General features: G+C 34.9%; 1 protein-coding gene across 1 annotated transcript; it reads right to left on the bottom strand.

The window, feature by feature from the left end:
- Positions 1–4216: 4216 nt before the first annotated feature.
- LOC114347668 (uncharacterized) lies at positions 4217–20762 on the bottom strand. Its single transcript, XM_028298341.2, has 3 exons — positions 20471–20762; positions 16856–17211; positions 4217–4415 (listed from the first exon to the last, which is right to left on the bottom strand). The coding sequence occupies exons 1-3, from the start codon at positions 20716–20718 to the stop codon at positions 4306–4308; spliced, it is 714 nt and encodes a 237-aa protein (XP_028154142.1). The 5' UTR covers positions 20719–20762; the 3' UTR covers positions 4217–4305.
- Between the last annotated feature and the right edge of the window lie 742 nt (positions 20763–21504).

Below are 21504 nucleotides of genomic sequence, written 5' to 3'. Positions count from 1 at the left end.
TTCCCAAAAAGATTACGAAAAGATTTTGAAAAAGGAAATGGCTGTTTATGAGACCGGAAGAGTGGAAGGCGATCATTTGTCAATGGTCTATGCCTATTTGATGACCTTAAAATCGACCAGCACAGAAGCCAGAAGGGCTTTCTCCTCAACCGATATGTGCAGTTCTGTGCGAAGTAGGTTAGGCCTACGTTTTTTAAGGTCTCACTTCCAAGAAACTAAATAATTCATGATTAAAAATTTAGAAATTTAAAAAATTAAAAAATTTAGAATGCAGACAAAAAAAACATTAAAATCGTGTTTTTATTGTGATTCCACATTTTGCTGGATCCGCGCTGGATCCAGCTGGATTCAGGCCAATCTTGCAAAAATCCAGCTGGATTCAGGCCAATCTTGCAAAAATCCAGCTGGATTCAGGCCAATCTTGCAAAAATCCAGCTGGATTGAAAATGCTGCTGGATTGCAATCCCTATGTATGAGTATGTCGATGGTATAGATGACAGATTGGGTAAGTACATTATTTTTCAAAAATGAGTTATGTACATAGAGTTTGTACCTTTAACCTAATTTTTGCTGTGCCCAAATGTGGTAATTGTACCATTGTTGGTTAAAATTAGATAACAGTTAATTTCACTAAATACGAAAAGTGTATAGTACACAATTGTGGTATGTGCCCTTAACTCGCTAGGATTCTTGAACCTATTTGTAGGAATGTTGTATTTGACACTTACCACACTTACCAAATCTGTGTGCAATTTTAAACGTATTTCACTGAAAAACAGTGAAAATGTCTAGCTTTTAGTTGAACTTGCATGTAGACAATAAATTAATAACTGATCAGACTGATGTCTTCTTCTTCTTTACGTGCCATCTCTGCGACGAAGGTTGGCAATAATCATTGCCATTCTCACTTTTGACACTACAGCCCGAAAGAGTTCAGTTGAGCTGCATCCAAACCATTCTCTGAGATTTCTCAGCCATGACATTTTTCTCCTACCCATGCTGCGCCTTCCTTGAATCTTTCCCAGCATAATTAATTTTAGGAGTTCATATCTGTCACCACGTGTTATTTGACCCAAGTATTGAAGTTTTCTTATTTTGATGGAATCCAGTATCTCCCTGCTGTTCTGTATTCTCCTTAGTACTTCCTCATTGGTTATTCTGTCTGTCCAGGAGATTCTCAGCATTCTTTGATACGTCCACATCTCAAATGCTTCCAATCTATTGAGGCATTGTTTATTGAGAGTCCATGTCTCCACACCATACAAAAGAACAGAAAATACATAACATTTTAGTACTCGCTTTCTAAGATTTAGGCTGAGATCTCCACTACATAATATTTGTTTGACTGATGAAGACCATGTTAATCTCTCGTTTATTGAGGTTCATCAAATTGTTCGAGATTTTTTTTATTAATATTCTTGATTATTTTCTTAGTCCGGATTTGCCTTTAAGTGGCTCTCCATTTCTTTTGATGATTTCGTATCAGTTGCTTCTGAACCTCGTTTGTTGTAGCATCTTTAGTGATACCACAGTAAAATGGTCGGGATAAACTTATCGATGAGTTTTGTTCAATTATCAATAGATTTTTAATTCCTGGAAAATTCAATTCGAAAATAGCCAATATGTTGCAATTGTTACGGTATAGTCTAAGAATTATAGCCAGAAGATACAAAACCACATCTTCGGAAGTAACAAAACCTACCACTGTAGAAAAAAGTAAAATAACCGAAGCAGATCGAAGTGCATTAAGATGCATTATATTGGAAAAATGCCGTATAACTTATCTAAAGCTAAGTGAAAGAAAATGCCAGTTTTTACATTATAGGTAACAAAATAAAAGTCAGTTAAAATGGTACAAAGAGCATAAACATTGGACACATGCAATACAATGTAGTGATAAGTCCAGATTTAAAGTAAGCGTTGGAGATAGTATGAGTCGCGATATTTGCAGAAAAAAATAAGCATTTTATCCCGACTGTCTCAAGAGAAAAGTCAAATTTCCTGCGAGTCTCATTTTTTTAGAAGATTTTGTCTTTTAACTGGAGGACGCAATGCCATGCTTAAAAAAGGGTTTAAAATGGATTAGAGACCATGGTATACCGCTTCTGGAATGGGTTTCTAACAGTCCCCACTTGTCCCCGATATAGTCTTTGGGGCACGAAATAAAAAAAAAGGTTGAGGAAACATTCTGCCAGTTCCATCAACAATTGAAGCAAATATTGCAAGAAATATATCTACAATAGAAAATTCATTTACACTAGAATTTTGCCAGAGCTTCGTAAAAGCAATGCCTCACAAAATTTTGTATGTAAAATTTCTTTTTATTTTATATTACATATTCTATGCATTTTTTAAATTTATTGCTATTTTGTTTAATTAATCGATTTTATTAATAAAAAAATATTTTTTATAAACGATGAATAAAACTTTTAAAATTTAAGCTAGATTTTTGTTTTTGTTCTCTAAAATTTAATTTTCTTTTCAGCCTAACGTTGGGCCAACTGATATGGGAAGGGGCTCGTATATCATTTATTATAACTTGGCCCTAGCCAACCTTTATTTTATTTTCATCTCGCAGTGAAGCCACGCAAATAAACGATTTAAAATAGCAAATTTCGAAAGTATAAAAATAGACGTTGGTTGTGACAAATACGCGCTTAATATCCGATTTTAACTCCATAATTCATTCTCGATCAAAATATTTGACTTACTATTTTTAACGTCAATGATTATTTTTGCTACAAACTTTATTAGCGGCTGTGTACACTTTCCCGCGAAATTACTACAGTGCTGAGTTTATGCGGCCAATAAATAAGAAATTACTTGATATAAGTGTGTAAATATTTTCTTCATTTAATATCTGTATTTCTTGTAAGAGGCTCAGGGAAACATGTAAATATTTGGGGCATGATATACATACATCATTATACGACCAATGGCAACATATGCCGTAGAAACATGGATCATGACAAAAAAGACAATAAACCTAATTAATACGTTGTTAAGAAAGATATTAAGGAGTCCATAAGGAAAAATTTTCCTGTAGCTGGCTGTATACTATTAATTACAAAAATTGAAGAAAAAGATCTTCTGTGTAAAAGGTATATTTATTTAAACCCCAATAAAGGGCTACATGAATTACGAAAGAAAGAAAATTTTTCTTAAATCGTATGGTCTATACGTTAATACAGAAAAGACTGAAATGAAGCAATAAAGAAATAATAAAGGGAATACTTTAGTTTTTCTATTCTCATACTATAATATATCAATTATGATTTCACTACCTGTATCATAATGAACTTCATTATGATACAGATTTTCATTAAGATACAGATTTTTAACCAATAGAATCGCGATATGGCATTCGCGATAAAGGTGGCGCACGCGCAGTGACCAATGGCGGGTCAAAAACATACGCTTTCACAGTTCTCAATATATAAACAAACTGTCAAACTACTTAATTTGTTTGCGTTACAAAATTAATAAATTTGAATATAGTTTTTGTTGTAAATGATCATAGAAAAAATCGTGTATACAACTTGCATTTAATTATCATTATGAAGATCGTACTCTATACGAAACTCGCCGCTAGGCGGCTCGTTTCGTATCCCTCATACTCGCTTCATAATGACCATCATTAAATGCTCGTTGCTTAATATACGCTCTGAGCTTCGCTGGTGTCGCTTCTAGCGGATTACTAATGCAACTTTCACCGGTAATTTTTAAATTTATTATTTAATTGTTATCGCTTAATATTTACAACGCAAAAAAGTAATTAAATTGTAATCGATTTTTTTAAGATTTTGCTAATCATTTTAACGTTCTATTGATGAAATATTAATTTCTTACTTCGGATACTTTCACAATTATCGTGTAGATGGCGCTAAGATTAATAGATTAATTTATAATTACATATTACGGAACATTAAAAAACCTTAAATTCAGTATTTAAAACGTAAGTATATTTAAGGTAAAAATATATACCACAGCTTTGACCAACTAATATATTTTATAATTAATGTTTTTAATTTTAATTTTAAATTAATCACTTTGACATTTATATCAAATTTCCAGTAAACGTTTACAGACTTGTCACCACTGGCGCTCGCGAATTTTTAATTACCCCCTCTACGTACGAGCTCAAAGCGTATACTATTAAAGTAAAACACATTATATGAATATTTTACTAAAAAGGATGTACAGAAACAATATTGAATCATTTTTCGTATTTTTTACTACATAATAAACTTAATATTTAAAATAAATAAATAAATTAGAACATAATACTATTAAGTCAGTCTATGGCTACCTGGAATTAATCTTCTTCTTTGTTATTGTTCGGTCGTCTAGAGTAAGAGAAAATTGGTCTATAGCTTTGTAGATTGTGTTGTAAAGCATATCCAATTCTTTGTCATCTAAAAAACCAAAAAACATTTTGTTACTATCTTTTTTTGTACTATTTAAATTTACTCTTTTAATAAATACAGGCAAATTACTTAAAATTAACTAAAATAAGAAAATCTACGGTTTCGTTTTGATTTAAATCTGTCCCCCTCCATCCTCCAATAGTACTATTTCTAGGTCTACCTGTTGTCAAGGAGGCTCTGAGGAAGACAAATTTACACCAACACGACCGTAGTTTCTCGATATAAATTAAAACTATTTATATCGCAGTATGGTTAGAACGCCCTCTAACGGGGAATAAGTGAAATGAATTTCGACTCGATTCAAGTTCTGTTTAACCCAGGTATGACAATACCAAAAGGCACCGTTAGGAAAATATTCCAATTTACAGCTCAGTTTAGAGAACCTGTACGAAACGAGTCTGTGTACGTGTACTCTAATACAGAGTATGGCATTAGTAAAACAAGAAAATCTACGGTTTCGTTTTGATTTAAATCTGTCTCCCTCCAACCTCCGATAGTACTATTTCTAGGTCTACCTGTTGTCAAGGAGGCTCTGAGGAAGACAAATTTACACCAACACGACCGTAGTTTCTCGATATAAATTAAAACTATTTATATCGCAGTATGGTTAGAACGCCCTCTAACGGGGAATAACCATACTGCGATATAAATAGTTTTAATTTATATCGAGAAATTACGGTCGTGTTGGTATAAATTTGTCTTCCTCAGAACCTCCTTGACAACAGGTAGACCTAGAAATAGTACTATCGGAGGATGAAGGGAGACAGATTTAAATCAAAACAAAACCGTAGATTTTCTTATTTTACTAATGCCATACTCTGTATTAGAGTACACAGACTCGTTTCATACAGGTTCTCTGAACCGTAAATTGGAATATTTTCCTAACGGTGCCTTTTGGTATTGTCATACCTGGGTTAAACAGAGAACTTGAATCGAGTCGAAATTCATTTCACTTAAAATTAACTGTTTATGGGATTTTCTCTTTATGTACCTAAATATAATCTTCTGGGGAAGACCCGAAGGCAGAAGGTCAGTTGATCGCCCAAGAAAAAGATGGAAGGGTGGAGTAACGAGTGATCGAGGTAAGATTGGGTACAAGAATGGGAGATTATTGCACAAGCCCCACAAGAGTGGAGGAAAATAGTAAACGCGGCTAAGACTCACTTAGAGTTGTAAAGCCAAGAAAGAAGAAGAAGACTGTTTCATCAAGTTGCAAGTTTTCTGGGATGTTCAGCTTGTGTAGCATTTTCTCCAGAGTTTTATTACATTTTGTTTCGTTTGTAAAATGTATGAAACTTAAAAATTTAATTGTAACTATGGATGCTGATAATGAATAGTCTACTAGATAATATCGATGTTTATTTTAGTTTTAATATTACCTATATACAGTCAGAAAAATGAAAGAATACCCATGAACGATCACATCAATCACGTATTTTGTATTTGCTGTCTTTTTCTATAACGAACGTTTGTCATTTATAGATTTATTTTTATTTAGCGTATGGCAATTTGATACACAACATTATCACACATATGCTATAGTCTAACATCTAATGTATTAATATATTCAATCGACGCTGGTGTTGCAGAGGCGAAGTCCAGAGGATCTCCATCATACTTTCTCCGAGGGCATTCGGCAATCATATGCTGGATGGTCTGTTTCTCGGCGCCGCAGTCGCACTCAGCAGAGGTTCTCATTTTCCATTTATAAAGGGAATCTGCGCAGACTCCATGACCCGTTCTTATCCTGTTAAGAGTTGACCATGATTTTCGGGGGAGGTCAAAACCTGGTGGAGTTTCTGTGATGCATGGTGTGTTTCTCATTATTAGGTTCGGTCTGTCGCTCTGCATGTTCTTCCACTGGGAGTTCATTTGGAAATTGTTGGAACTCAAGTTTATTGCATCTCTAGTCGGAGGTTTTCTGGAGCGCAATCGATGTGAGTTAGCGTCGGCGACATATGTGTGTATAGGTAACTGCGGGTTGTTAAGCAGCTTTTGGAATTCTCTAAGCAGAGCATGCTGACGACGAAGGTTAGGTGGAGGTATGTGGCTCAGTAGTGGAAGCCACTCCACAGGTGTAGACTTGATCGTTCCAGATATGAGATGCATGGCGACATTGAGCTGAGTATCTATAATTTTTGTGTGAACGCTGTTCAGCCAAACAGGGGAGCAGTATTCAGCTGCGGAGTATACGAGTCCAAAGGCTGAACACCGAAGTGTACTTGCTGTTGAGCCCCATGTAGTCCCGCAAAGCTTCTGTATGATGTTGTTACGGGTTCTCAGCTTTGCTGCGGTGTTCTCAAGATGTTTCTTAAAGGAGAGTGTTCTGTCCAGGGTGACGCCGAGGTACTTGGGATTATAGTTGTGCGTGAGCAGTTGGTTATCAATGTACACTTTAAGTTTTGTGTGGGCCATATTGTTGTTCAGGTGAAAACAGCTAACCTCGGTTTTTTTGGGGTTAGGTTTAAGTCTCCATTGTTTAAAGTACTTAACCAGGCGTTCCAGATCTTCCGTTAGGATTGCCTCGGAGTTTTGTATTAAGGAGTTTTGAGTTGCAAGTGCCCAGTCGTCTGCATATCCAAATTTTTTAGATCTGGTAGGGGGCATATCAGCTATATACATACTAAATAGCAGCGGTGCAAGTACGGAGCCCTGGGGGAGGCCGTTGTTAAGCGTTCTCTGTTTGCTCACTGTAGTTCCCATGGTTACACGAAAGTTTCTACTGCTCAGCATAGTATTTATGAGTCGGGCGGTTGCTTTACAGGGGATTATTTTCAGGAGCTTATAGATGAGGCCATCTTTCCAAACCGTGTCATTTGCAGCCGATAAATCGATGAATGCCACAGACGTCTTCAGTTTTCTTTGGTAACCTGCCTCTATGTAGGTAGTTATAGAGAGCACTTGGTCAGTGGTGCTTCGTTGAGGCCTGAATCCTGCTTGTTCAATTGGTATTTTTTGAAGTAGCTTTGGGCCGATTCTGTTCAGGACCAGTCTTTCGAGGAGCTTGTAAGCTGAACTGAGTAAAGCGATGGGGCGGTAACTCGCTGGGTTGTCTGTTGGTTTTCCAGGTTTTAGAATGGCTATGATTTTTGTTTGTTTAAAGATGTTTGGTAGGTTACCTGTTTTGAGTATATCTGTATAGAATTTAGACAACCAGGTTTTTGCAAATTTCCCACAATGGATCAGGAATTCGGGAGGTATACCATCTGTACCAGGAGCTTTGTTAGGTTTAATGTCTTTGATGGCGTTTGAGACTTCTTCTGGAGTGAACGGTGCGGAGTACTCTGTATCTGATGGACAGGCAGCTTTTAGATGTTTAAGCTCCCTTTTTATAGTAGTGGTAAACTTTTTATCACATGCTCCTCTGGAGGTGGCAACTATATGTGATGCAATTTTATTAGGGTTGAAGTCGTGGATTTGTCGTGTTGCCAGTTTGTCACTTCCGAGTTTTCTTAGGGGCGACCACGCTTTACGGCTAGACTTTTTGAAATCTAACGATTCGACTTCATTTGTCCATTTCTTCCTTCTTGCTACATCAAGGCTCAGGAGAAGTTCGTCCGCAATGTCACTTTCACCGGTTTCAAGATATTCTTCGTAGAGGTTTTGGCTTTCCTCACTCCATCCTGGTATGTATTGCTTACGATGGCCCCTGGGAATGTGTTTCTTTGCTGTAGCAATTATTGCCCCTCTAAACCTTTCATAATTTTTGTATGTTGGTGGAATCCATCGTAGGATTTTATCGAGTTCGTTGGTAAAGGCGGGCCAGTTAACTTTGTTAAAGTTCCAGCGTGGTCGTGGAATGGTTGTGACTAGTGGGATTTGGATACCAATCTCAATAATGATCGGCCTGTGCTGGCTATGTGGGAAGTCATGAAGTACTCTTCTCTTGGTTGGTAAGGGGTATCTTTTCTGGTTTTTGCTCACAAAACATAAATCTGGATTGTACTCTTGTTTCCATGCCGCCGATTTAAAAGTGCCCCGGTCTTTGGCATCGAAGACGTGATGCAGGTGGTTACTCTGCCCAGTCTAGCAGTGTCTCCCCGTTTTCATCGTTATTTCTGTATTTCCATTCTTGATGATGGCTGTTAAAATCACCTAAATAGATGGCGGGATGGGGTCTTATGTCTATGACGTGGCTTGGCCAAATTAATATAGAATTTTAGAGCACTTGTGCAATTACTACTGATAATTTTTCTCTTCTTTCATACGCCCAACTCATTATTTGATGATTTTGATGACGAAGTTTTGAAAAACAAACGACAAACCGGCATATTTGTGATTCGCGTACCTACCTTAAGAAAATGCATTTGACGGTGTCAAATTAAAGGACGTTATCCACTTATTATACGCACGAGAGTGACAAGAGGTACTTCTAGGAATAATTAAACGATCGAAAATATCTACCAAAACAACACAAAAAAAGTAAAAGTAGAAAAAGCACTAGCTGACCCAATTGAAGCAAGCAATGACATAAGACAAGGGGATTACTGTTCAGCCTAATCAGGGATAAAATAATTTAAAAGTCAGAACTAAAAAGGATAAGAAATGGGAGAAATCCAACTTTAAAATAATCTGTTATGCAGACGACGCAATACTTCACTTCTCAAAGTTAATCTCACAGCCTATGCTGCACCAATTTAATATAACCGCCAGAAAATTGAATATGTTAATTTCCACAAAAAAAGACAAAATGCATGGCATATGCAAATATACTTATTACCTATATTATGAAATTAATGACATACCTGATGCAGAGAGGACAAAAAGAAATAGCTTAGGGAACAAAGAAATGCTAGAAACCACAGAGATGAGAACCCATAGAAAAATCGATGGTAAGACCTCTGTCCCATAGATTGGAACAGAACTAGAAGTCGAACAGTGGCGGCTCGTCAGGGTCGGCAGGGTCGGCAGTGCCGACCCACACATTTATGGACACATAGATTTTTTTAAATATTTAATTTAATCAGAGTTGATGATATTCGTTTCTGTGAAATTAAAAAAAAGATCTGTGAGATAATACAGACTAAATTTTATTCATTGTTGTTAAAAGAATTCGATCGATCCCATACGTTAAGAGGAAACAGTAGCGATCAACAGGTAGCAACAAACGCGTTCCAAGATTGCGGCTCTAATTTTGAATATTTTGTCGAGATATTTGGCACACATATTCGTAATATAATAAAGAATGGCGGTACAAAGCCCAATTTCAGGAATATGTTGGTGTGTGGAAATTACTCTACAACTAAATAAAATATTGAAAAAAAGGAGCCTGTACCGCCATTAAGAAAGACAAAAAAATACACTTTCTTCAAATAAACTTTTTTATCCCATGCCTAGATTTTGTGTAATCTTGGAACTATGTACTAAAAATCGATTTTTTTATAACAAGAAATCGAACGTCACTGACTTGGCAACATTTCGCACCTATGTGTATAAAAATTATTGTTTTTGATAGTATAAACGTCACTGTCAGTGTGGCGAATTACCGACGCACTGTTGCCTCACTTTTGAAAGTTCGCAGAACTTTCACAATATTGGACCGCGTTTGTTGCCGCCTGTTGATTGCTACTGTATCACCTTAAGTGATCCTTATGCGCTGTGCGTAAGAGACTTTTCAAAATTGATTCTATAGCCATGCATCCGATTGCGATTGTGTGTTTTCGGCAAGCCGTCCCCAGATTGAAGATTTGCTTGTAATAAGAAGATATGGAATATTAGCCGATAGGCAACCAATTATACATTTCCCATATATATTTGAATGGCAACTACGGCAGAAACCAATCTGCCGAGCGGTGATCTGCAAACGGTAGCAAGGCTCGTACGCCGGGATAAAATTATGAAATAGGTACTATAAGTAGGTAGTTTAACGTCGTTTAATGATTGATATTGTAATTTTTTTAAGTTGTTAGGAATTACCATTTAGGTGACAGGATGAATCGGAGGATTCGTTACATCAAGTTAATTATAAAAAACAAATAAAAATGTTTAACAAATTTTCTAATTTACTTTCTGACTCGAAGATATTAATTTAGCGGCGTATCTAAAACAGCACAAAATAAAATAATCAATTAGTAGTTACATTTTGATGCTTTTCGGTAGAAGTAGACGAAACTACTGATAGAGGTAACATGCCATTCACAAATATCAATAATTGTTCTTCGATGCGCGTTACGTCTAATATTTATGAGAGGTTTTTAGGTTTTCAGACGTGAGTAGAAGCCATAAGACAGAATATATTTTTGGTGTTTTAAAAGACATATTAAAATTTTTTGATATCAAAAATAAATTGGTAAGGCAAATTTATGACGGCGCTGCCTTGATGTCCGGTGAATTGTATGGTCTCCAGGCAAAAGTTAAAACTATTGCACCAGGCAAAACTATTATTTACTCACTGTTATAAGTCATTGGCCTCTTTGACGATTCAAAATTTAAAAGTTACGCCAAAGAATTTTCAAAATATCTATTAGACAAGTTCATTAAAAATTATCCATCATTCTTTAATCAAATAAAATAAGAAAATGGATTAACAGGTTTATATGCTGATCCAAATATTTTCGGAAGGTGGGATAAGTTACAAAATATGTACAAAAAAAATATAATTTTATATACTGCAATTCATTAGGTACAACAAACTGTTCCCGAAATTAATAAATTATTGTGCTCAAATGTGGGCAAATTCTGCCTCAAATGAACGGGGTTTCTCTTGTCTCAAAAGAGTCAAAACGTATTGTCGAAACACCATGAAACAAGAGAGAATGTCAAACCTGTCTCAAATTTCAAATGTCAATAGAAATTTTTTTTTAAAACTCTCCAAAGCAATAATAAATTTTACAATGACGTTATAACCCATTTTGCTACTTCGAAACAACATAGACTAAATAGACATAATTTATAAACAGGTTTAGGTTCTAAATTTATAGGAAAAAACAAAAAAAAATAAAAAAAAAACAAAAACCAAAAATCTTTTATGAAATTGAAGCCTTTTAATTAGATGACATACCTATCTGAGGAGACAAAACCTTGCCGATCCTGTCCACTGAGTCGAGATATGCCGATATGCGACGGATATGCGAGGTGAAGAACATCAAGGCCTGGGTGAAAAACAGAAGAGTAGAATGGAACGACTACATAAGCCGAATGAAATGACAACAAATAGAGTAGTAAATACAGCGAGAGACGGTTCCCCAATAGGAAGATGATCAGTGGGAAGACCACGAAAACGATGGAATGACAACTTACTAGAGGTACATTGAAGGAAGAGGCAGAGTAATGTTTTAATTAGGAAACAAAAAGGTAAAAACATGAATTTTACAGATTTGTTTTTATATTTTTTATACCTATTTATTCGTTACACACTTATAAATTTTAAATTCTGCCTCCAAAATCTGAGACTTATGAAGGACTTTATTTAAAAATACACTAAATAATAAATAGTCTAAGAGCTAGAGCCGAAAAATCATCGTCATAAGTAATATGGAGTTTGGCATGTGAAACGTGTCTATCGTATATTGATAATTATGACCCCTTTCAGGCTGACACCTCAGTGGATACAGGAAGTAGCAATAAGGGATGAAAGGGGAAAGTTAGTGTAGTCATTAAAGGATTTCACCTCCTATTTTGTTAAACCTCCATCGATTTGCATGAAACTTGGTAACTAGCTAGAGCATACCTCAAGAAATAAAACTGATTTGGTGCCAACTTACACTTTTACCCTGGGGGGTCGATACCATCCCTTCTCGGGGGTGAAAACTATTTTATTAAAAATAACCCCACAAATCGATAGAGGGACAAATTTTAAGTAAAATTTGTTTTATCATGATATTAAAATAAATCAATACTTTTTGAGTTATTAAAGATCAAAGATTTCTCTATTTAAGAGCACATGCGTGAAGTTACGGATGATAAAAAGAACATATGAATTAATTGTATGTTAGTAAAATATTATTTTTATAATATTTCGATATTGTAAATTTAGCAAAAAATGTATTCAAATATATCAAATGTACCCCCATTGGACACCCCCAGTTTCTGGACATATTCAGTTTATATTGATAGAAAAAATTTAATGAAATATCGAAAAATTTTAAAAATAATATTTTACTAACATACAATTAATTAATATGTTCCTTTTATCATCCGTATCTTCACGCATGTGCTCTTAAATAGACAAATCTTTTATCTTTAATAACTCAAAAAGTATTGATTTATTTTAATAACATGATATAACCAATTTTGCTTAAAATTTGTCTCTCTATCGATTTGTGGGGTTATTTTTAATAAAATAGTTTTCACCTCGGGAAGGGGTGGTATCCACTACCAGGGTAAAAGTGCAAGTTGGCACCAAATCAGTTTTGTTTCTTGAGGTATGCTCTAGTTATTTACCAATTTTCATGCAAATCGATGAAAGTTTAACAATATAGGAGGTGAAAACCTTTAATGACTGCACTAACTTTCCCCTTTCATCCCTTATTGCTACTTCCTGTATCCACTGAGGTGTCAGCCTGAAGGGGGTCATAATTGTCAATATACAATGGACACATTTCACATGAAAAACTCCATATTACTTATGACGATGATTTTTCGGCTCTAGCTCTTCGTCTAAAATTGTTCCTTGACCAGCTTGTTTTGATACTCTTTTTTAATAGCAGGTAGACATAATAGTGTACGCACTCACACGTGCGTTGATACACAGTCAAGATTTTGGAAAAAGGCCAATAGACTTATAATAAAATACCTGATTACGTAGAAATTTTCAAATTATACCTTGGGGTGTCGAAATATCTAGGTGAAAGTTAGTATTAAAGATTGTTATGTTTCAAAATATGTGGTTTTTGTATATCAACATTTGTTTAAGCTCAATGGATTTATTAATGATAAATACAAATACCTAGGAACCTAGATTTCAGACCATAATAACCAAACACAAATAAGGACCAGGATAGAAATAGCAAAAAATGCGTTTGTAAAAATGAAAACAATTATCTGCAACAAAGACCTTAGATTAGAACTGAGAGTTAGGAGCTTTAAGCTGCTACGTGTTTTCGACACTGCAATATGAACTTAAAAGCTGGATATTGAAGCAAGAACACATAAATAAGCTACAGTCATTTCGAACGTGGATGGATCCCAGAAGAAAACGAGCAAGGAATTATTGCGAGAAATGGACAAAGAATACGAAATAATAAACACAATAAAAATAAGAAAGTTACAATATCTGGGACACGTAACGAGGGGACAGAGATATGAAATGCTAACTGCTTAGGGTACATTCCACGTCAAATCACTCAGACAAAAACTTTTGGATCTCCGATTTTTCTGAAACTTGGTGTGTAGCTTCTGCGGGACGTAAAAATAAGATATTTAAGGTCAAGAAATCTTCTTCTTCTTTTTATTTTCTCAAAATGTTATTTTATGCGATTTTACATTGATTTGGTGTTTATTTAAACAAATTTGTATTTTCTATCGTAAAGTATCAATGGAAAAAATTATATTTTAACAGAAGGGACTCAAAAATGCCATTATATGGCATTATACCAAGTTATTTGATTCAAAACAAGTTTTTGATCAAATTTTATAGTGTAGAAAACGTTACAATTAAAATACCTTTTTTACATTTTTTTCCGTTCCCAAAATACGTCATAATCGATTTGGCTGAAAATTTGCCCACAGATAGCCAAAACATAGAACTTTAAGTGGTTAGAAGGATTTGAATTATATTACAATACCAAAAAAGTTACATGCAATAATAGTATCCTAATAGTAGCCTAAATTTAAAATCGCGAATGAATTTCTCCGTTGCGTTAGCCGCCATATTGATTTTAAAGGAGAACCGTTTTTGCTCAATATCTCCGCCATTTTTAACTTTTCGACAAAAATGGTAGGAACTGAAATTGTTCCAAATAAATCGTATTTACAATTGTTACAATTTCTTTTTAACAATTTTTGTCGTGAGGTCGATATTTTCCGAGTTAATTGTACTTACAGCAGACGCCTATATTTTTGACTATGACATTGCATGTAACTTTTTTGGTGTTAATATAATTTAAATCCTTCTAACCACTTAAAGTCCTATGTTTTGGCTATCTGTGGGCAAAATTTTCAGCCAATTCGATTATGATTTATTTTGGGAATGGAGGAAAATGTAAAAAACGGTATTTTAACGTTTTCTACACTATATATAGTAGGGGAGTCCAAGCGGGGATTTTTGCAGTTACTCGAGCGCGTCAGATTATTACATGGGGAGAAACCTTGTACACTGAAAATGTACCTCTACCATATATTGGCTCTTAATGCAGGGGAGTTCGTTAAGGGGGGCCGACAAAAAAATCTATCCTTAGAAAATCTTGAAATCGTCAGATTAAGATAAGGTAAGTTAAGTACATACAAAACAGTGTATATTTCAAAAATCTGACGATTTGAGCGGGGCGTAAGGAAATGGGTGAGTCCCAAAGTTTCACAAGAAAAAAGCGAATATTTCGCGAAATGAATGAGAGATCGAAACAGTAAAAAATACATACTTAATATTTTTCAAAAATCTATCGAATGATACTAAACACGACTTCCCACGGAGAGGGGGGGGGTAAATTTAATATTTTAAATACGAATCCCGCGATATTTCGCGAAATGAATATCAGATGGAAAAACTGTACTAATACTAATACAATTATTCAATATTTTTGAAAAATCTATCGAATGGCACCAAACACGACCCCCACGGAGGTGGGGGGGGGGGGTGTTACTTTAAATACCTAAATGAGAGCCCCCATTTTTAATGCAGATTTGGATTTCTTACGTAAAAATAAGTAACTTTTATTCGAGACATTTTTTCGAATTATGGATAGATGGCGCGCTATAATCTAAAAAAACGATTGTTGGAAATGGAAAATTAAATTAAAAATGGTTAAGTCCCCACTAAAATGGAAAACTTTACTTAACTTTTTTTGGTTTTAGGACCTACCCTTCACAACCCATAGGTCCTCAAAGCGCTCGAGTGACTGCACATTTAGCATACTTTGCTCCCCTACCACTATGAAATTTGAGCAAATACTTGTTTTGTATCAAAATAACTTGTTACAATGCCATATAATGACATTTTCCCATTGATACTTGATACGATAGAAAATGCAAATTTGTTTAAATAAATACCAAATCACTGTAAAATCGCTTAAAATAACATTATGAGAAAAAAAGAAGAAGAAGAAGACAATTCGACCTTAAATGTTTTATTTTTACATCCCGCAGATGCTATATACCAATTTTCAGACAAATCGGAGATCCAAAAGTTTTTTTGATTCAAAATTGAGCGATTTGAAATGGAATCACCCTAAGACTGATAATACAGGGAAAGATAAGACGAGGAAGGAGTATAGGAAGAAGGAGAGTATCATGATTGAAGAATTTAAGGGATTGGTTTAAAATGTAGTTCTATGGAACTCTTCAGAGCAGCGGTAGATAGAGTAAATATAGTGATGATGATATCCAACTTTCTCATTGGGAGACAGCACTTGAAGAAGGAGAATGGATTTATAAAATTTTGTATTTGGAACATGCTGTTTTATGTAGCAATAAGGTTTGGATCACATGATTATAATACAAATAAATAACTCATATCTGATCTAAGGGGGACACATTTTTACGGTACATCCATCTGTCATTTGTCAACCTTCTCCCTTCCACTTCCCCCACCCCTTATTTTTAAATAGGGAATAGGGGTCGTGTGCTAGCTCATTTGAAAGGATATTCAATTCTCTATTCAGTAATATAAACATAAAGATAATTGTTTATACAGGGTGTCCAAGAAAAAAATATTTGAATTAAATTAATTGACACAAAAAGAAGAATGTATGTAATTTATTTAATTCAAAATACATTCTACTGCTGTCACAAAACAGAAAAAAATGTTTTTCGATAAATAAACATTGCTTTTCGCTTAATTTTAATGTTATCAAGCTGCCACCCATCTGCCTCTTGGACCTTGCTAGGTTGAATATTGAATTTAAGCAACAAATAATGTTTATTTATCAAATAAACATTTTTTCTGTTTTGCGTCAGCACTATAATGTATTCTGAGTTAAATAAATTACATACATTCTTCTTTTTGTGTCAATTAATTTAAATCAAAATAATTTTTCATGGACACCCTGTATAAATGTTTATACCTAATTAAATTAATGTTTATATCACTGAAGAGAGAATTGAATAACCTTTTAAATGAGCTAACACACGACCCCTATTCCCTATTTAAAAATAAGGGGTGGGGGAAGTGGAAGGGAGGGGGTTGACAAATGACAAATGGGTATGTACCGTAAAAATGTGTCCCCCTTAGATCAAAAATCGACCTGTTTCTTCATTTCCTTAAAATCTAATAAATATTGCCAAATATCGAGGGGGACTGTTTTCTTTGGCCCACTCTGTATATTTTTTCTTACCTATCCTTCCTATACTCCTATAATTTAGATCACCTTCACCTCCTCCATTATTCCCAAACTTATTCTTCAAAGCAGGAATGAAAAATAGTAAACATAAAAGTGCCACCCAACTGACAAATTTCTTAAATAAGACCAGCTTCAGTAAAATTTTTCCCAACGTAAAAAGATCTAGTTTCCACTTGAGTTTTTCCCAGAAGGATCCTAGAGCGTCTAGAGCGTGTGGGACTCCATAAAAGACTTGAACAGAGGACGGGGGTGGTCCGTAAATTGGAGCTGGTGGTCCATAAACCGGTTGTGGTGCCGGTGGTGGAGGTGGTGGTGCTGGGTTTGGTGGTCCGTATACTGGTGCTCCATATCTACAATATAATTACAGATATATTTCCAAGCCAGAACATGACGATATACACACAACCAAACGTATATGGAATCACCAAGTATTTCAAAGCAATATTTATTTCTTTTGAAAAAACTTGTTATTGTTGCGAAGAATAATGGTTTTTATTGAAAATAAACAAACCGAAAAGACAGTCAGATAGTAGGTACAGCTCGGTACGGTATAGGGTATTTGCTTGAGTTACAAATTGAACGAAAATAAATAAACTAACTTTTGCGTCCAAAAACGATGTGGGGTTATAGAACTTACAACGGGGAAAGATATTGGTCTTGTGGAGAAAGTAATGTTCTCAGATGAACATAGCTGTAGAGCTATGCGTAACACAGGGCGTTCTGTCCAAAACTTATGCTAGGTAACAGGAACTAGGACAGCTTAAAAATAAAGCAAGGGAAAGTCGCCAAAAAGTAATAACGGCTCTCCAAGATCGTTTAGTCCAATCAGCTGGAAGACACCCAACCATTTCTCACCTACAGCTCCAAAGGCAGCTTTTGGAAGCTACAGGTGTAACTTTTTCAGTTGAAACAATGAGAAGAAGAGTTCGTGCCAAGAAGTATACAGCAGGAGACAGTTATGAGTTCCCGGGTTATCCAGGCAGCACAAGATTGATCGCCTAAATTGGTGTCTTCATCACCAAAACTGGAACATTGGTAATTGACAAAATGTGCTATTTTCAGAAAAAGTCAGGATTGGTGTAAAATCAGATGACCCACGAAATCGTGTACTTAGAGGTCGAAGAAGACAAGCAAGAACGAAAACTGTCAGATCTGTTTACAAATATACAAGAGGACGTATAATGTTCTGGGGAGGAATTGTGATCCGTAAAAAAACTCCTTTAATTTTCATCCAATCGACTTTAACTGCTCACAGGTATGTTGATAACCTGTAGTTAGGCTGTGGAGAGATGCAACAGGAGAAAATTTAATGTTAATGCATGATAATTGACCTCCTCATACCATTAGCGTGACTAGAGACATCATTGAAGCAGAAGGTATCCCTTGTTTGGAGTGGACTGCTTGCTCACCCAAGTTTAACCCTATAGAGTATTTGTGGGATAAGATAAATAATAATATGTTAAAAATACACGTTTAAGGCACGCATGTGAAAGTTTGAAGAATGAGCGAAGTGAGTTCTGCAATTCACATGAGTGCCTTAAAAATGTACTTTTTAACACGCATATCATACAATATTTTTTATACAAACGTAATTACAGGACAATATCTCCAAAAACTTTTACTTGAACTTGACTGACATTCCATTTTTATATTTTTTTGACATTACATCAAAATTGCCTATACGGTCAATACGAACTGCAGTGTCTTAAAAATTAAAAATTTTAAAGCACTAGTGCCTTAAAGTAGCATTTTTAACGCTCGTATGGAGTGCTAAAAATTGCATTTTTAACACGGTTGTAGAAAATAGTTATTTATGATATAAGTGTTAAAAGTACAAGTTTAAGGCACGCATGTGAAAGTTTGCAGAATGAGCGATAGCGAGTTCTGCAAGTCACATGAGTGCCTTAAAAATGTACTTTTTAACACGCATATCATACAATATTTTTTTACAAACGTAATTACAGGATAATATCTACAAAAACTTTTACTTGAACTTGACTGACATTCCAATTTTATATTTTTTTGACATTACATCAAAATTGCTTATTACGGTCAATACGAACTGCAGTGCCTTAAAACTTTTTTAAAGCACTAGTGCCTTAAAGTAGCAATTTTAACGTTCGTATGGAGTACTAAAAATTGCATTTTTAACACGGTTGTAGAAAAAATAAATTATGTTTGCCTTCGTGTGTTCGTTTTTTTAAATTCGCACGAAATAATAATAGGTCTGGATCCCGCGTATGAAAAAAAAAAAGTTGATTAATAGCAAGCTGAAAATCTGTTAATAGCTTAAGGGTGTCTAGCCGGATAAACTTTGATATATGGGAACACTGGAACAGGGGCAGTTTAAATTGTGGAACAGGTTAAAAATTTGGAACGGTCAGACCACGAAAACGGCACATTTATTTTGTCCTACAGAACAGACTTAAACTCTCCGAACAGAGATTAAACTCTCATGCAAAAATCAGACTGCTATTTATTACCTGTCATAATTCCTGTCATTTGACATATTCTACATGTTCCACTCATTAAAACGCCCATTTGGTGATAAATAGCAGTCTGATTTTTGCATGATAGTTAAATCTCTGTTCGGAGAGTTTAAGTCTGTTCTGTCGGACAAAATACATGTGCCGTTTTCGTGGTCTGACCATTCCAAATTTTTAACCTGTTCCACAATTAAAACTGCCCCTGTTTCAGTGTTCCCATATATCAAAGTTTATCCGACTATTAACAAATTTTCAGCTTGCTATTAATCAACTTTTTTTTTCATACGCGGGATCCAGACCTATAAGAAATATCAGATGATTCTATATAAGTTTGGTGGTGAGTATTTACGAGATTTTGAAAACAAGCAAGACTATAACAATTCCGATACTAACAGAGCTATTTAATAGAAGTCTTCATAATAGAACTTGAACGTAATACTAGTAATACTCCTAACCAAAAAAGGGGACAAATGTGACCTAGCGACATAATATATTGTTGCTCAGTCAAGTGTACAAACTGTTTAGGAGAATTATTAACAACCGGTTGACACAATGAATACCTAATCACCAATCGGTACATCAGGCTGGCTTCCGCAAAGGATAGTGTACATCAGACCAACTACTGACAATGAAAACATTGATAGAGAACACAAATTAATAACAGCTGCCCGTATTTCTTGCCTTCATAGACTATAAAAAGGCATTTTACAGTATAAGACATGTGGACCATAGAACAAGTTATTAATAATTGCGGAATAGATTCCAGACATGAGCAACTAATACATAAGATATAAGCAAACACAACTATGGTAGTAACGCTATGTGGAACACAGAAAAACGATTCACCCAGTAAACTAACTAAACAGACACTAGTAGGAAGAAGAAAAGGAAAAAAAGTCATAAACTCAGATATAATAACACAAGTGGAACATGAGAAGAAGATTACGGATATAACCAAATGCAAAACCAAAGCGCATAAGAGCTAGGAATAATTTTTGAGCCAGTGATGGTATTGATGATGATAAAAGAAAAAATAAAATAATTGGAAAATTCTGTTCATAATCTTAAGAAAAGAAGGAAGAAATACATTTTGTGCGGATAAATATTAGTTGCTTATACTTACTGAGGTGCAGGAGGACCGTAATTCGAAACTGGTTGTGTAGGTGGGCCGTACTGATACGGCGCAGGGTACTCTCCAGTGTATTCCCTATTGATATTCCCTTTCTTCGTCACTGCAGCATCCAGCTTCTCGTTTTGTGATTGTTTGTACGCGTCTAAGTAGGAATCAGCTCCAACGAGAAGGGATCCGATTTTTTGAAAATCAAAAACTCCGCACAAAACTCCGAAAAATATTACTATTGCTTTCTTCATGGCGCGTATTGATGTTGGCTCAAAAAGATATAAAATGAAAATAAATCAGTTCTAAATAGATGGTGGACATGCTTGAAAAGGATTTTTGACTTTCCATTCAATATATTTTTCCAGGACCGTACCGGACCAATCGAATTGATAACAATGAAAGTATATAAGGTACACATTTGTGATATTAAATTCATACACTTTGTTAACTTGAGGTTCTTTTGTAGAGAATTTTTTATGATAAGACATATATTAACCACCAGAATGCATAAAGGTCTGTCTTTTTCTCTAAAAGTGTATTCTTCATTTACATTACAACATTATCATCATCATTTGATCATAGAACAATCATCTATTTACCCCTGACTCTGGTAACTCGTCTCCATGCTCTAACTCTAACAGATTTTTAAGTCCTCTAGATTGTCTAACAATAAAACACTGAAACCGTTTGTTTTCTATACTTCCACAAAATTTATTATAACTATGTGACTACAGCTGTTTCGGCAGAGTACCTTTCTTAAGTAATTTAGTTTACTATGTGTTTGCCTTTTTAAAGTATCTAACTGAAGAGGTTGAGGAGCGGGGAGGTGTTTGTCTCGAGTTGGTCATTCAGAATTATATCTGTATTTTTTAATTTATTAATTTCCATAGATTCTAATAAAGATAGCTTAAGGCCTTTATATTTACGAGGCCTTTATATGAAGAACAATAAGAGCCGAAAGAGAAAACAACTACAGAGTGGTGTCTACAAACTAACTTGTGGTGACTGTCCGAAAACTTACATCGGTCAAACTGGCA

This window comes from Diabrotica virgifera, chromosome 1 (genome assembly GCF_917563875.1).
Source record: "Diabrotica virgifera virgifera chromosome 1, PGI_DIABVI_V3a".
Taxonomy (NCBI): domain Eukaryota; kingdom Metazoa; phylum Arthropoda; class Insecta; order Coleoptera; family Chrysomelidae; genus Diabrotica; species Diabrotica virgifera.
Note: the sequence above shows the minus strand (reverse complement) of the source record. Positions and strands in the feature narration are given on the sequence as shown.

Bases quoted from the DNA above. Each gene is read 5' to 3' on its own strand.
- LOC114347668 (XM_028298341.2), bottom strand. From the start codon at position 20,718: ATGAAGAAAGCAATAGTAATATTTTTCGGAGTTTTGTGCGGAGTTTTT. The intron at 17,212-20,470 runs GTAAGTATAAGC...ATTATATTGTAG, and splicing joins TACGGTCCTCCTGCACCTCA to ATATGGAGCACCAGTATACG. The intron at 4,416-16,855 runs GTAAGAAAAAAT...TTGGTTTTTTAG, and splicing joins TAGGAGTATAGGAAGGATAG to ATGACAAAGAATTGGATATG.